Below are 17,257 nucleotides of genomic sequence, written 5' to 3'. Positions count from 1 at the left end.
AAAGGTAGAATCATTACATTTCTTTAGTCAGTTGCAGCGTTATTGGTGACTGAGGCTTCTGTGGTTCCAAACTTGGCTGCATTAGTAGCAATTGGAAATGCAGCCGGGATGACTTTATGAAGGCGTTTAGTAAAGCATCGGCGACTTTTCTGGAGGCCGCATAGGGTCTCAAACATACGAAAAGCTCATCGAATACCCTGGACGATTCTATATATAGCCTCAAGCAGAGGTCTTAAATTACCCGGTACAACTTGCAATAAACCAAATGTCAATTAACTAATCTCGATTTAGTAGCTATGAAATAGTCAATCAAGCATATATCCCGAATGGTTTCGGAGCCACACACTCTCAGGCGATGGTCCCCCGCAAGTGGGAAACCAGGATTATTAACCTGGATTCATTAACCGCACCTGTCGTTCTTTGGGTCGCATATGTTGAAACGCCTTGAGAAATTTTGTATTTTTGCTCGTTTGTGGTTGCTCCACCACTTGAAGTTGATTATTTACTCCGAGGTGGTGGAGGGCGACAATTGATTTATTCGACTCTGTCGTTGTAAACTCGGCGGAAAGGCCAATATGTTGAAGTCTTTCTTGTTCATGCACTGCGTACACTTGTGCATTCGCAAACGCTGTGTGCTTGTTAGGTTTACCTCGTCACTTAGAAAATACAACTGAGAGTACATCAAATGACTATTACTAATATTTAGTACATCTGTGTACATTTTAGATGCTTATTCGCGCTTGTTGAGTTATGGTCGGCTGCATAGTCATTTTGACATTCTGTACAGAATATTTCCAGATAAAAGAGTATGTTTAAAAAGAGGCAGCTGCACGTGTAATAACGCAACCCTAGCTAATATGGCCATTTCGAATTACTTACCAATGCCACATGAATAAATAAATGTATTTGAGACATTGCGCTCAACCACATGGGATTTCAAATTGTTGTAGTCCTTCTGGACAACTTGAATGGCGATGTTTTCCATGTGTTTTGAAGTCAACTTTGATCATAAAACATATTTAGAGATTTTCATCCGTGTGCAAGAATACTGTATGCATTGCACAATATGCATTTATAACATTAAGCTCATATGTAAGTGTCACTCTCAAAAGAACTGTACTATAATGTAACAGATCGTGTGATAAAAATAGACTCTCATCTACTATTATATGCTGGTTTAGATCCATGTTCCCAATAAAGTCCTGTTGTATATTGTACATTTAAATCCTCTCTTTATCAATGATTGAAGGCGAACAGCAATGTTCAATCATGAGAAGTAATAATTTTCCAAATGTCATTCTTGCGGAGTGTTTTTTTAATAATCATATTCGATCCGACTAATCGTTTTTGAACATATGTAAGTAGAAAGCTTTATAAAATCAGACAAAAATATTTGCTTAAGCTAACCATTTTTCTCCGATAAATTCCTGATTTCCTTGAAATTTGTCAATCAATTAATTAAATAAATACCATCAATGGTCTGGCGCACGTTAAAAAGTTATGAATACTAGGCATGTGTACGGTTTGCAGTGATATTAAATGTGAAATGATCAAGTAGTTGTAGATGTACATACCTCCTTTTTAAATGAAGTTGTATGCATTACCAATAAATGGGTACTTTTTACGAACTCTGTGTTTCATTTGCACTTGTAATACATGCATAATTCCTTTCTTTTGGTTCAGTAGCATTAAATTCACTTATTTCAGCAATTGTTTTACTATTTTTCGTTAAATTCTCAGATATTCATTATGATTTGTCTTCATCGCTTCTATTCTTCACCTAATTTTGTGAACATATGATATTTTAAGTACATGTGAAAATTTATAGTACCTGGGTTCCAGTTTCAGGCTTGCTCAATATGAATATGTGAGAAAGCTTGCCAGTAGCTTTCCGTAGGTCGGTGATTTTTCCGAGGTTTTCCCGGCTCTTTCCCCATTAGTTATATAGGACGTCATATATAGCCTATCGTGTACTGAAAAATGCCTTTAAACCCCACAATAACAACAACAAAGCAAAATTACGGATTATGTGTTCGCAAATATGGTTTAGTGCTTCGTTCGATTTGATAACAGAATATTCAGATGCATCTCTAATGAGACGATGATATCATAGCATTCTTGGTTGTTTTTTTGTATGTCTCAACAAGATCAATGCCATGTTTTGAAAAGGCTGGAAAAATACCTCTCAGTTCAAACAATATGATCTTGGATTATCATGTCGTGGAACACTACTTGCAGCTTGAATATTATGTTTAACATGTTTGTTTTGTTTAGTTTGTGTTGTGCCTTCGTAGTTCTATGTTGCACGATTGTCTCTGATAGGCAGAGACAGCACGACTGATAAGCCATATGGATAAGTAAAGATCATCACGCCTCCTTGTTTTTTTAAACGATTGTGTATTTTTACCTGTCCAATGTACAATTTGGATCATCACGCCTCCTTGTTTTTTTAACGATTGTGTATTTTTAATTGTCCAATGTACAATTTGAATGAAATTCAAAACAAGTTAAAATGTATCCAGTTGATTGTATGTACTAAGGTTGTATTAATGATGTCAGCACAAACTTTATAGTAACTGGTCTTAGTATGTGATACTGAAATGGAGGCTGAATTCATATTAAATGCATGATCAGCCAAATACGATAAATTGAGTGTTTAGTAAAATATTGTAACACAATGCAAATGAATAGAAAGATCTTACTCTTTGTTATTTTCATCGTCCGACGGCATATAATATATACATTTTCTCATGTTGATGTTTTCTTTGATCCATTTCCACCAGGCTTCATTCTTTAAAGAGAACACAATTCAAATTAGTCAATGAAAAATGAATAATAAATGTTTCATGATGGCACATACGTTTATGACATAAAATTACGTATTTGAAAATGAAAATAGAATGGCATACTAATACTTCCTGACAAGCAGCAACATATCTGTGATTCATAACAAATTTGGATTGTGAAAACAATTCCGAATGAAAGCATCTAGTTACTGAAACCATACCACTGCCAATGAGGCACGCAAATCCTTAATCTTTATCTTATCTTACCCTATTTGTATCTACTGAAAACAATTTCGCATCTTGGTGAAACGTTTGGTAAGTTTGTCGGAAATGTTTGCAAATTTCAAGAAGAGGAAAATTTTGCGTAAAACACTCCTTCATGAAAGCATGAAAATGCATTCAATAACTTCTCATGCAAAAGACAAGCGTAAAGAGAAACATTTTCAGAGAAGATTAGCTAGGCTTATGCAGTAATATGGGATGTAATCCCAACGTTCGTTTCAAATTCATTGTGATTCCACTATACAAAAACGGGAGGCCATCACGGTGTACATTTGAGTTAAATGCAAAAACAAAAAGTGAAGCATTTTATAAACATATGATATAATAATAGTGTGTGTATTAGTATGTTGACTCATCACAAAACTCTTTTGTTAGTCATTCTACTACATTTTGACGTCTGATTTATGTACAAATGCAATAGCAGTTAGCATTAAATCTGGATAGGTTTATGTTGAAACAGTTTTAACGCTATTTTCTGCATATATTATAAAAACTGTTTCGTAAAGATTTTTTAGCTTTCGTATCTTCATCTATACGCGATCGCATATCAGAATTATTTTCTTTATACTGCAAGGCCACTAGGCAAGGATTCTCTGTGTTCATGTGGATCAAAAAATGTCAGAAAATTATGTAAATGTCGTCCCACCAATAGTAAAAGAAACGAGATTTGATGGCAGAATGCCATCGGTTGTATACGTAAAAGGTATCGAAACAATTACATCCTCGGTCAAATTTATTCACACACTTTTAAGCAATATTCAGAACAGGTTATTGAGTGGATTTGGATATTTTACTATCTACAGCTTATCTACAGCCATATTTGATTTTTTGACTGGCATAATAAAAAAAACTTTAAAACCATTCATGCAAGAATATTTTTTGTTAAATTAGATTATATTTATCTGTTTTTGATTAAAAAATCATTTAAAATAATCTCCATTAAAGTAAGTTAATACTGTTCAGATAAATTATTGCCATACAGCAAATTGACAAACCGGATAGAGTAATGCCACAACATATTTCATCAATACTTAATTTAGTAGCGAAAATAAAATTTGTAAGAAAGCTAAACACATTTACAAACAACGCTCTAGGATGAATATAATGTTTAAACTATACCAGACGCTTAAAAATAGTATTCTTATGTACATTGTAAAGAAAATAACCGTATTAGTGTTGCTTATGCTTATAGCGATTGTATGCACTGTACTATTTTTCTTTTCTGAAAACAACACACAATTTGCCTATCTGTAAGACCTTCCTGATACGAAACCTAAAATGATATTTGAAGCTTTTAAGTTTCAGCTCCGAAATAAAACACGATTTAACTTTTTTTCCAGTATAGATACAACAATCATAGGATCGTCGTCTTTACTCTATTCCAGTCAGAAATTGTTGTTACCTTAAGTCATCATGCACCAAAAACGGTAAAAGGAAATGTAACTGGAATTCAATGTTTGGTTTAACGTTTAATTTAGTAAAAATATATATTGAGCCATATTTTAGTTGAACTGCACTCTAATGACTACAAATCTGATCACAATGCAACAAATTAGTATTAGATCCTTTAATGCTTTAATATCAATAAATCCATACAGCTTAATCTTTGCAGTATTTTTTTTTAAAACCTAGATTTCAAGCCTCTTTTATATTCTAATTATATTAATATATTTTAAGTACAAAGAATATTCCAGATTGTATTTATTAATATGCCTACAACAGAAGCAGCCGCTTTTTGTGATTGAAGCTTGTACTTCGTGCTCCTGCTCGTGATCATCTTCGATATCCCGCCTGTATTATATTCTCTGGAGCTTAGCACTGATCCCATGGTCCTGAGGTATGATCTCTTCCCTTTCCTGTATGGTTATCTTGGACAAAATAAAAACCAGAGGTGATAGATAGTGATTAGGTCTTGACAAAAAGTGACTATAGGTAAATAATATTGATATCAAACATGAAATAGGACGTTTTGATGTAAGCGAAATATTAACATTCAAACTCAGACACACTCGATGAATTTTCGTGCAGTCAGATATAATACATGTATTCAATTCAATTTGAAGATTTGGGAGATTCGTGAAAAACTATCAAATGTAATATTTAAGGATTTAATTATTAGTATTGAATTTTTATATAATATTCCAATTCAGATCTTTAATATACAGCTCGTTTCATATTTGCTTCCTTTCTTGTACATCATCATCGTGGCAAGAGGATTCTAATATATCATGCATCCATCAAATCACATCTACCCCTTAATCCACCGCTGCCTGTCTTTTAATCACTTGGTAAGCCTAACATTTTGTCATTTGTAGGTTACATGTGCAAATGTAATGAATGTATTAGCCCTGAACGTTCTGATTAAAAATCAGGTCTTTCTATAAAATGTTTCTGCTATCTATCCATTTAAGTATTTCTCTGAATTTATTTCGTACAGTAATATCAGATGAAATAGCCATATGTTTTAAAGCAAGAGCAATTTAGTACTGAGCTTTGCCTCTGGCAGCTAATTCTTAAAAACAGTACTGTTTTAATTGAAAAGAGTGGTTTTCACGAATCCTTCCAAACCCACATGAATGTGTTATTTTTGTTTTCAAATTAGTATTATAATTGATATGGATAGCTGTTATGGTATGTACATCGTTAAACAGTATTTGCTAAACTGCCAGAAATAGTACGTTCAAATCACGTGTTTCTAGGTGGATAATAAAAAGCTTAAAAAAACTGAAACTATTTCCGGTAGCCCAAATGTCTTATTCTATCTTCAGACTAGTGTTTCTTCACATGTAGTTCAATCACACAGAGATAAATATAGTTGGCATCAGATTTTGTAGAGTAGTATTCCAACAAAAATGACATTTATTGAAAAACTAGAAAAATTATAATTTAATGTAGCAACAAAATGTAATAGATGTTATTCAACAAATACATGATTGCGTAAAATTACTCCACTATAAATAGATTGTGTACGTAATGTCAAGTCTCAGTTAATTACACCTAGAATCCACGCTGAAAGCAAATTAGCCGACACATGTGTAATATCTGATTGATGACATACGAAACAAAACGTTTAATATCATGAAGCTTATTATAATATAGATTAGATTGTTTTAAATTCTTACTATGGAGTGTCGAATACAAGTCTGCTGGTAAATGCATACATTGGCGTGCCTGCAGCCACCAACCACTATACCCAATACACCCTGAGCAAAAAAATGCACTAAAAACAGTATGATACAAGGCCGTTCATTAACACATTTATTGGTAGCAGGCAATCTTTAATTTGTAGTCAATTAATAAACACTAGTCAGCGAAAACGTATGAAACATCAGTGAATGTTAAATGCTTATTTCGTCGCAGCTGGCATAAACTGGTTGATGACCTGTGGTAAACCTCGGAGGTGTCGGTTGGTGGCTGTTCTCCGTCGAGGTGTTTGGCATTTGGTAACCCCTTAATATAGACAGTTAACCTTCTGGATTTAGAGTGGAGAGTAAGTTAGGTTATTAGACCAACAGACACTCCGTGGAACTAGCTGAAAACAGACGTTATATTAGTCACCTTGGCGGAGAAAACAACGTATGCAATACTTTGATAAAACATTGTTAAATTGTGACAGAAATACTCATTGGTAGACATGAGCGACGCTGATATAAGTGACAACGATCTTTTTGAGGACTTTGTTGCAAATTTTAATAGCTGTTCTTAGCGGTGATGACGCGGAAGACACGTGGAAAGGTGAGAGACTGGAGACGAGACCGAAAGACTGGACGCTACGTGTATGATGCAATTGTTTGCCAGGTCCTATTATTCGTCTCCATTCAAATTAGGAATATCATATTCATGATTTGGAGAAAATGATAGTATGCCATTCATGAATTACAGAACAGAAAAGGTAGCCAAAAAAATGCCATACTCAAGATGCGTCGTGCGAGTTGGAGATGATCATTGGATTTATCAAAGTAGTGGTATAAATATAATATAAAGGACACTAAAACTAGTTTAGTAAAAGGAATGGATAGAGTTTGATAAAGCCTTTGGCGAGCTTATAGTCATTACATATTTCAATAAGACATTGCTGCTTAATTTACTATATGACAAGGTCAGTGCTGAGAAAAAGGCCGTTACACGTTTTAGAATTTGAGTTAGGTTGTTAATTGATTACAAAACTGCATTATTGATAAGTATAAGAACACTACACAATGTCAGTTAGATGTAGCTCATTAATAGGCTATCCACAAATATAATACCTACATATAAACGTTTTAATGTGTTGCTTTGCAGAAGGCCTATGACCACGCCAAATTCTAATTATCAGACCGTCAATTCATTGTCTTGAACAATAAATTCAAAACATGTTAAGCTCCGCAAAGAAAGTTTAAACACCTACACAGATGTAAAGGTTAATTTACACAAATAATTTTGTCTATTTGAAACAAAACTTTTGTTTTTTTATAATGAAAAGCGCTACCATCCATCTCAAGGGAGAAAAAACGGGTAAACAAATTGCCATCCACAGTAAAATGAGATAATATTACCTGGGGTTCTTAAAGAGACCATTTCCACAGTGCGTACTTACGAGATCAATAACAGAATGACAAAAATAATGTCACAATAGATTTTTTACTAAAATGCCTCGTTGGCAATCAAGGTATCTACCCACGTGTTTTCTATGGTCTTACCAAATATAGAGTTATTCCTTAGCTGGATACTTCTTTCTCTCCAGCTCTGGTTTCAAATTGATTTATGGGTCTCTTTTCAGTTGTATCATGGTCACATCCATGCTTTGGTCGTACATTACAAATATCCATAGCTCATATTGTCTGCACTTTTAAATATGCCGAAAAGAATGGTAATGTCGAGAAAAGAAAAAAACACTAAGATGAGTAAGTGTTTTTCGCAGAGCTAATATATATGCATGTGTTAATGCAGAACCAGTATTACGAGCAAGACCACTTTTTAGCACTGAATCTTGCTTTGGTCATGGACAATGTCTACGTCACCGTTTTGCCGGTGAAATCATTGATATGAAAATATGTCAGGTAGTCTTGAAAGCAGACACCATCTACATGGTTTATTAGGGCCGGTAGAGCGTTTGGTCCGCTCTCGGTATCTAGTTGATTGTTATCCCTATGTCTGGTCAGCAGTAGTTATAACACAGTTGATTTTTTCCCGGGATACTTGCTACGGGGCAGCCTTTCAAGATCGGCATCGATGTCGGCGCCCTCTGATACCAAGTAACAGAGTCATACTTAATGATAGTGTACACTTCTTGGAGAACAACATTTTAATAGCTCATACGGAAGTTGAATGACGTAGCTATTGCTGCATCTCTTGACCCGCTGGATGAAATAGACCAAGTTCAACATTGTATTTCCCAGGATGACAGATTGCAAATGTTATTAGACCAACAAGAACGCCGCCTTTTTAATGCGGTATTTATGACGGGATGCTAAAGGCGCACAATGTCTATATTTTTACTTCACTCAGCTTTGCAGCCCTATCCAAAAATAATTCTTGACAGCGCATATATGGTTGTCTGCTTCCGTTTTACTGATGTTCATTGAATGAATGTGCACATTGCATGCACCTGGATTGGCACGAGTTCTGTCATTTCTTTGACGATACAACGAGCATTCCCAACAGTTTCGCTACCAAAGACCTTAACAGCACAGGCAAAGTTATTTTCAGATGGCTTTAATAAGGTGTCGGTTTTATCAAATTGTATATGTCAATGTGTTATGAATACTTTTAAACACCGTGTGATTTAACACACTATCAAGTTCGAAAAACATGATACAAACGTTAGAGGTGTACATGGTATGCAGCAACGATCTGTGTGATATATTAAACGCCTATCAACTCGCCAAGGCTGATGTCGTCGTTCACTTCTAATTACTCTAGCTAAGGTGATCGATGAAATCGAATACACAGGGGCTTAAATCGCATTGGTATAGGGACGGATACCAGCAGGCAAAAGTGCTGTCCAAAACCACTTCAAAGGATTGTTATTTGATTTGTATTCTTTATATATATATATATATATATATATATATATATATATATATATATATATATTTCTTCGTTAGTTTTGCATTGTCAGTATCGTACAATATTTGTCCATGCAACATGGCTTCATACTGCACGACACGTGTGTCTTAAATAGTAGCGGGAATTAGGAACGAGTTTGTAAAATACGATGTACGCTCATGTGGAAGTCGCTTTAGTTATGACTCATGAGATTTGTTAGTGGATGAACTGAACAAGCTGTTTCGTCCTTTTGAAAGTAGAAATATAAAGCTGACGATGTGAACGAGTATACTGACTCGCAAATGAATCTTTCAGTCAAGACAAAATATAGACGTGATATTTAAAATACCACTCTGATCATTTAAACAATTATTAAGAGAACCATTCGGAACAGTTTGCAAATATAATAGAAATAGCCTACTAAAGCATAATGAGGCCAAGTGCTATCACATGTCTATCAGATAATAACCATTTTACAAATCCGTCGAAAACCTAAATTCGAGAAAAATTGCAACTGATGGTTCTGGATGAAAGTAATGGCATTAGAGCCAATAAACCACAACGCGGAAGAAGTCTTGTTTCAACTGGTTAAATTGACCGTCACTCTCTGGCTGCTTTGCAATTTCCAAGTTTAATTATTTGATAAAATGTTAGGAAAGTAAACGAAACCATACAGGTCATAGCTGGGGTCCCTTAAACAAAGAACATGCATGAGACAGGGCATAAAAGTACGTCTACAATAGCTGACAATACAAATAACAATAAATATACTTACATCTATGCATCATGCGTTTCTTCACAATGTATTTTTTTGATAAGTTCAAGCAATAAAATCATGTTTTCCCCACAATATTATTCTAAATAATCACTGACAGAACCGAAACACAGGTACAGTTGAGTCAACTGCTCAAATCACATGAACTTTGTACGAAATTGACCCTATAGGTCCAGTCCATCACAAGCGGAATTCAGTTGGATCAGCAATATCCATTCATTCCAGACTAAATGGAAAAGTTGTTTCGATGCGTATTCATTCACAATATGACTCTAAATTTCAATTTTAAGTAAACCAAAACGAAAATATTTTTAAAACTAAATTGAAGCGCGCGACCGCGTTCAAAGGTCGCTGAGCGGTGCTATGTTTTCATTGATGTTTTTACTGTGTATTGATGAATCTTCGGATGTGTACTTATTTTTTTGGAATAAAAATAAAAATTCAGTTATTTTGTTTCTGGTAGTGTACTTTTTATAATTAAGGTTTAAGTAAAATATCAAAATGAGTATGTAAAAAAAGGATACTACTACATTACTAGGTCATGCAGTATTACTCGGAAGGACACTTTCCTATACAGTATATATTTACTCATTTACAATTGTTCACGTTCGTGTCAAACAGCAGTGGTGATTTGCTTTTTTGTCCCATTTGGGTCTCTGGTACATTTGACAGCCTCTACGGCATGATTTAATTTGGGCCACATGCGATCCGTGCATGTCAGCATTTAATAATTCCGGAAAATCACCAGTCAAAGGGGGGTATAGATTTTATGATGTATATCAGTGACCCAAAGAGTCCTATAAGAGCCTACCGGTATTATCACTACTTGCATTGTTATGGATATATACAACATATGCAAGCACATATTTTGAGATTGCATGAGACAGCGATCGATATTGCCCAGGCAACTTGCTTATCAATCGATATATCAGGTTTTATGTACTAATTATAAAAAAAACAGTCGTTTAAACATCCGGTATAAACCAAAGTAGTGTGGATTTGGGCGTGCTATGAAAGATCCAAAGCGAAGTTTGATACTGGCTTAAGTGGTACCGTGTGTAAAACAGAAATTTGCTAATATTTGTATGTGAACGTGAAATTGTAATTTAAACTGACGTATTTCCAATACTATCCTTGTTATGTGATGATCTCATCACGTGTTTTTAAAGCAATTTATTTACGTCAAATACAATAATTGGTATTCAGTCTGTCGGCAAAGTCAGTGGTTATTGGAGTTAGATCGGCTAACTTTGAAACACAAGACTGGCATCGTCTCTCAAGACTAACGGATGCCAACACACATTTCTGTATCTTTCTTGTTTTCCTTAAACCCCATGGTTTGCCAACATCAACTCTGCTTATATGACCTTTGCTGCACTAATTGTTAGAAGAAGAAAAGAAAAGAAAAATAAGTTGATACCACCCTGCACGCCCAAACTAAAATGTTTTTAACATTTTAACAGTTACATAATGGCATATTGTGCGTTAATAAATTTCAAAATTATATTAAAGATTCAGATACTTTTAGCTAAAATTTCTTCACACGACCATGTAGAACTAAAGCAGTGGCAGATTGTAGTCGATCCAGTAATAAAGAAAAGTCATAATTAGTTTCTTGTTTCAGTATTGTAGTATTATTAAATGTGATTATGTAATGACACCGTGACATTTGGTCTATTTACCGTAAAAGCTCTTTGTCCAAACATATCATAGTAAAGAAATCAATACTTATAAAAGAAAAAGGTAAGGAAAAGATGTCAAAAGTGCGAAAATAGAACAAATATCAGGATACACAAAGTAAGAAAACAAACGACGACAGAAGAATAAATGGAAACAAATAGACAGACGGAACACAAATTTGGTAAAGGAATCAAAGACAAAATGAAATATAATGCATAAATGGAAACAATTAATTATATTAGCAACATAAACTAATTTATATATCTATATGGTTAGTTTTTCTGGGTTAACTACGAATTTTTAGCACATGATGGGCTAGTCATTGCGGCCAGTATATTGTGTATGGAGAAACTCTGAAATTCCCGGAAAGAACCACTCACCCACGTGAAGCTACATTGAAGCTTTCTCACATTATTACTCATATTGGCGAACTCATTGATCTGCAAAGCGCAGACTACCAGGTCATCCGGTTTAGAAAGTACTCTCACATTTTCGCCCGGTGTCAAACTACCCTAATGCAGATTTGTATCTACAAGTTTTAACACCATTCATTCATTCATATCTGAGGTGGGTCTATAGTAAACTACTTTACAAGAACATGTTGAACAAAGCCTCAATGTGACTGAGATTGTAATCTATCTAATTATACAGGAAACGCTTTAATGATTTGTGTCATGGAGGGTCTGCGCTTGTGAGAGAACTTGTACTAATATTATGTGGAAAGCAACATGATAATTATTGAAAAGGACTCTTTTGAAGCATGCGACTTCAATTTTTCAACTATTCAAGTAAAATGAGGCCTTCACGACATATAAAAATATTTCTGCAGTTATAATTTATGATCGTATCATCATTTATAACATTCTCAACGCAATGGTATATTAACGTTCTTCATATTCTTATGTTAACTTAGCTCTTGCTTACGTAATATGCCTTATGTTGGTATTGTGTGTGCAGTGAACTTAATTATGGGGAAATAAGAAGTCATTGAACACAGAGGTGAAGTCAACGTAAAATTAAAACTGTTGTATCAAGTGAAAAACTATATAGTAAAGATGTTGCTTTTCAGTCATTTATAATGAAATTAAGAATCGAAGATGAAAAAAGCAGGTATTATTGTGTCAGAAGAATAAGCGAACATTTTACCCTTTGAACTTGATCTCCACGAACGATACCTGTTCCATTCCTTTTCAAACTGTAAAATTAGTAGCGACAACTAAGGAATAATTGTGGAAAGTTTCATGTTCCTGTCTTTTAACATAACAATGTTGTTACGTGGAGAAATTGCAATGTACATTTTTAAAATAGCTCCATTTTCATCATAACGGGACGGCTTGTTTGAGACTCTGCGACAAAGGAATACTATTCTGTGGAGAAATACAACATGAGGATTATTCAAAAGGACTGTGTCCTGTGTTGATGCTTGTGATTTCAGTGTTTCCGCTATACGATCATAATTAAATCATACAATAATAATAACACATACATGGTCTTTATATGGGCTTTGTGAAGGTATTGTGAATTTTTGTGTGTGTGTGTGTGTGTGTGTGTGAGAGAGAGATAGAGAGAGAGAGAGAGAGAGAGAGAGAGACTTGTGTAAGATGAAGTTGCATGCATATGTAGCATGCATATTAAAAAGAATGTTGGCAAACTTCTATGTTATGTTCATGTACTGTGGCTGAAACGTCTTTGGCTATTGTACTTGTGGAAATTATGCCTGCTTTAAGCATAAAACTAATCAAAATAACAGCTTCCATGTGCTGGAACAATCAGCCATAATCAGTTTAAAGTACAGTATATTTTGCAGTTATTAAAGTAAGGAAAATAAAATTTGCCAGAATATACAATACTAGCTGAAAAGCGCATTGAATGAATTACCAAGGATATAAACTATACAAGTTATCGACTCTTTTTATACAAGTTTCCTCTGAGGTCCAGAAAGTGCAAATGATACAAGTTTCCTCTGAAGTCCAGAAAGTGCAAATGACCAAGTGTAGCTTGCTGTTTTTGATAGGTGCACATCTGAATTAAGGGCAAACTGTATTTTCAACGAGCAAAATTAAGCATATAATTATACACCAAAATTAGTGGATTAAGGTTCTTACAACAAATATATATATATATATATATATATATATATATATATATATATATATATATATATGTGTGTGTGTGTGTGTGTGTGTGTGTGTGTGTGTGTGTGTTTTCTTTCTTCAAAAACCCATTATAACTAGTAATTCTAGATAATTGTTTCTTTCAAAAAATAAACCTAAGCAAAACACGAAACTGTTGAGCAAAACCTTAAATCAAATATAAATATTTGTGTAACTAATTTTCTTTTTTCCAAATCATCATTTATGATGTTCTCAATAAAATGATACATTAGCAAAGATGTTTTGATCAAAAATAGGCTAATTAAGCCTTTGTTCTCTTGTTTACACAATATGTATTGTGGAAACATTGCTTTTGCAATGACCTTAATTGTGGAAAAATTAGAAGTCTTCGAATACATAAGTGAAGTCAGCTTAGCGCTGTTTCATTTAATGAAATGAATATGATAGTTATAATGTTTCTTGTACAATGAAATCAAACAATATACGATGAAGAAACAAATTTGATCTCTTCCATGTTTTATACTAAAATGATATGCAAACATTTGACTCTTTCTTTGACCTTTGACCTCCATGAACCTTATATATTCCATTATGTTGTAAAATCTAAAATTTATTAATGAGGTCTCAGGAAAAATTGTGGCAAGGGTGTCTTTCAGCATTACAGTGGTTGCTATGTTAACAAAATGCAAAGTGCATTTGTAAAATTGCTCCATTTTCTCCGTGTTAAGAGAGGGGGAGCTTATATGGGACTTTGCCTCAAGTGAATACTTTCTTCTATGGAGACAAAAATATAAGAATTTTTCACAAGGACTATCTTCCAAATGAGTTTTGAATGCTTCAGATAGAAAACCAAAATTAAATCATACAATAATAATACTTATGTGGCCTTTATGGGGCCTCTCGACATATATTATGAGCTTCTGACAGCGTGATTTGTGGAAGGTGAAGTTGTTAGCATTGGCAACATGCGTAATGGAGAGCATGCTGACAAACATCTATGTTACTTGATTGTACTAACGCTGAAATTTATTTAGGTATTGTACTTATTGCTCTAAGCACCTAACTAATCCAATGTCTGATTCCTCGTCCTCCAAAACTCAGCCAGGACTTATCTAAAGTACACTATCTTTTACAGTTATAAGATAACGAATATAAAATGTGCATGACTTGATAATACCAGCTTTTGAAAGTGCCTTAAATTAATTACCAAATAAATGAAATTAAAAAGCGCTGTAGGCTCCTTTTGGCAAATCTCCCGATGAAGTCCCGAACTAAAATTACCAAGCGGGTCTAACATTCTGTTTATAGGCGCATATCTGAAATTACGTCTAGCTGTATACTGTACTTCCCAAATCAAGCATATAAATCATATAAATAAGTAAAGGGAATTACAGGTTCCTACAACAATATATATTATATACTAGGCCTTTTTCAAATAACTAGTAAGTGAGTAAAGCCTTGGAAACTCTTTTTCTTTAAAATTATAACATCATGCAAAATGAAATACTGTAGAGCACTGCCTTATAGCAAATTTGAAACGTTTTGAATGACTTTTATTATAAACGAAACGATACATAAACATTGAGGTTAGGCTTGAAAATACCCTAATGATGCTTACCTTTACTCTTCTTTGCATGATATGCATAGTGGAAGTAGTGGGTGTGCAAATGCCTTAATTATGGAGAATGTAGAAGTCTTGGAACACAGGAATAAAGCCAACTTAAATTTTAAAATGTTGCATTAAGTAAAAGGAATGTATAGTGAAACTGTTTCTTTGCATTCTTTGTAATGAAATCAAGAAATACAGTATTACAAAACACATTCACGTTCTTTCATATTTTAGTATTAGAACAATCAGCAATTAGGTTACTCTTTGAAGTCCATGAAGCATATGTGCTCCATCCCTTTTCAAACTGTAAAATCATTAGTGACATCTCAGATATAGTTTTGACAAATTTCATGTTTCTATCAGCATAACAATTGGTTGATGTGTTGGGAAAAGGCAATGCACATTTTGAAAATAGTTCCCTTTCCATCATAAAGGGGGCAGGACTGGGCTTTTTCATGACTCTTCCACTAATGAATAATATGATGTGTAGAAAACATGAGAAGCTTTCAAAAGTACTGTTTTGATGCTTGCAACTCCAAGATTTCACCTATATTATCAAAATTAAATCAAACAATACTTATACAAACGTGGTCTTTATATGAGCGCTCTACAGACGTTATCTTCAAATCAACAAATATAAGAAATAAACTTTCTCAGCTAAAAATCTTATAACAAGATTCTGAAATGAAAACGTATTAAAAGGAAACAATGCGTGTGACTTTCAATATCTAATGAATGTTATGATGACTTGCACAAGCTGATTATGGAACTCATACATTTTTTTATTGTGTTAATGTTGACAAGATTGGTTTGAAAACAAAATGTAATGATTTCAACGTACTAAGTGGTCATATCTAGAATATGTCAATGCAATCGTGTATCCAGTCATAAATATTTAAGAAATGCTAATGGAATAGCTATGAAAATCATAGCCGATAAATGTGCTTTATTTAAATCTAATTGGTCGTGACGTTGGTGAATTCAGTGAATGAAAAACATGAAGTGAATGTGAATTTAATTCAGAGTACAGGTTAGGTTTCTCGGGTAAATTTGATAATGTGCAACCCATTCGTGGGAACTGCATTGCAACTTATTATTCTGCACATTAAATGATGTGCTGCATGTTGGAAATTGGAAGGACTGAATATCATATCTGGAACAAAACATTACGAATTTACGTTACAATATTGGTAAGGGGTGTTAAATGGCACCTTTTAGCCACAACATGAGCTTATTTAATTATCTGAACATAGCAGGTGGTTGGAAGATATTGCTATAGTTGCTCTGAGGCCAGGCACTTTATTGCTAAATACGTTCAATGCCTATAAAAACGCCCAAAAGTTCACAGACGTTATCTCTGTCTGCTCAGTAAGCAAATTCGAAACCATTCACAAATGAAGCAACTATGTAATACAAGATGCTATCTACCTCACACCGTTTTTTCGGCATGGGCATTCTATAGATGCAATTTATGCTCAGATTTTATATTTACATAATTATGCATACAGACAGACATAGCATAAATACTATAGGAAGAACGAGAGACGGAGCTTAATTAGGACATACCAGTAGTAGTAAAAGCAGTACAAGCAGCTTTGATAGTTTGAACCCGTCGATGAATGATTCCGAATATGGCTATGAAGACCTTGTGACAGACTTGATCTTCACCAGCAGGGTCGAAGAGCGCAGTTAAAGTAAGCATGAAACATAGTCAAGAACTATGTTTTCATTGATCCAGAAATGACATTAGTAGACTTTGATCAACTCTCATGAGAAATAATGTAGGGTAACACCTGAAACGATTAAGCGTGTGTTAACAAGGTATAATAAAACTGTCACATCTAGAATAACAAGTGTCATGGGAATGTTAGTCTGTGTTCATTGTGGTATATATATATATATATATATATATATACATATATATATATATATATATATATATATATAAGGGTTATCACTTCAGCACTAATTGCAAATATTCAGG

General features: G+C 34.0%; 1 protein-coding gene across 1 annotated transcript in view; it reads right to left on the bottom strand.

Annotated features, from left to right (window-relative positions):
• Positions 1–17,019, bottom strand: part of LOC149770033 (transient receptor potential cation channel subfamily M member-like 2) — a 48,240-nt gene extending 31,221 nt beyond the window's left edge. The window contains exons 1-3 of the mRNA XM_089949500.1: positions 16,840–17,019; positions 4,786–4,936; positions 2,703–2,791 (exon numbers count right to left, since the gene is read on the bottom strand). Of these exons, the coding sequence (XP_089805626.1) occupies positions 2,703–2,791; positions 4,786–4,896 (200 nt within the window). The 5' untranslated portion in view covers positions 4,897–4,936; positions 16,840–17,019. The remainder of the gene's footprint in view (positions 1–2,702; positions 2,792–4,785; positions 4,937–16,839) is intronic.
• Positions 17,020–17,257: the final 238 nt, after the last annotated feature.

This window comes from Sinohyriopsis cumingii, unplaced genomic scaffold (genome assembly GCF_028554795.1).
Source record: "Sinohyriopsis cumingii isolate HCF-2022 unplaced genomic scaffold, ASM2855479v2 utg002822l, whole genome shotgun sequence".
In the NCBI taxonomy this organism is placed as follows: domain Eukaryota; kingdom Metazoa; phylum Mollusca; class Bivalvia; order Unionida; family Unionidae; genus Sinohyriopsis; species Sinohyriopsis cumingii.
Note: the sequence above shows the minus strand (reverse complement) of the source record. Positions and strands in the feature narration are given on the sequence as shown.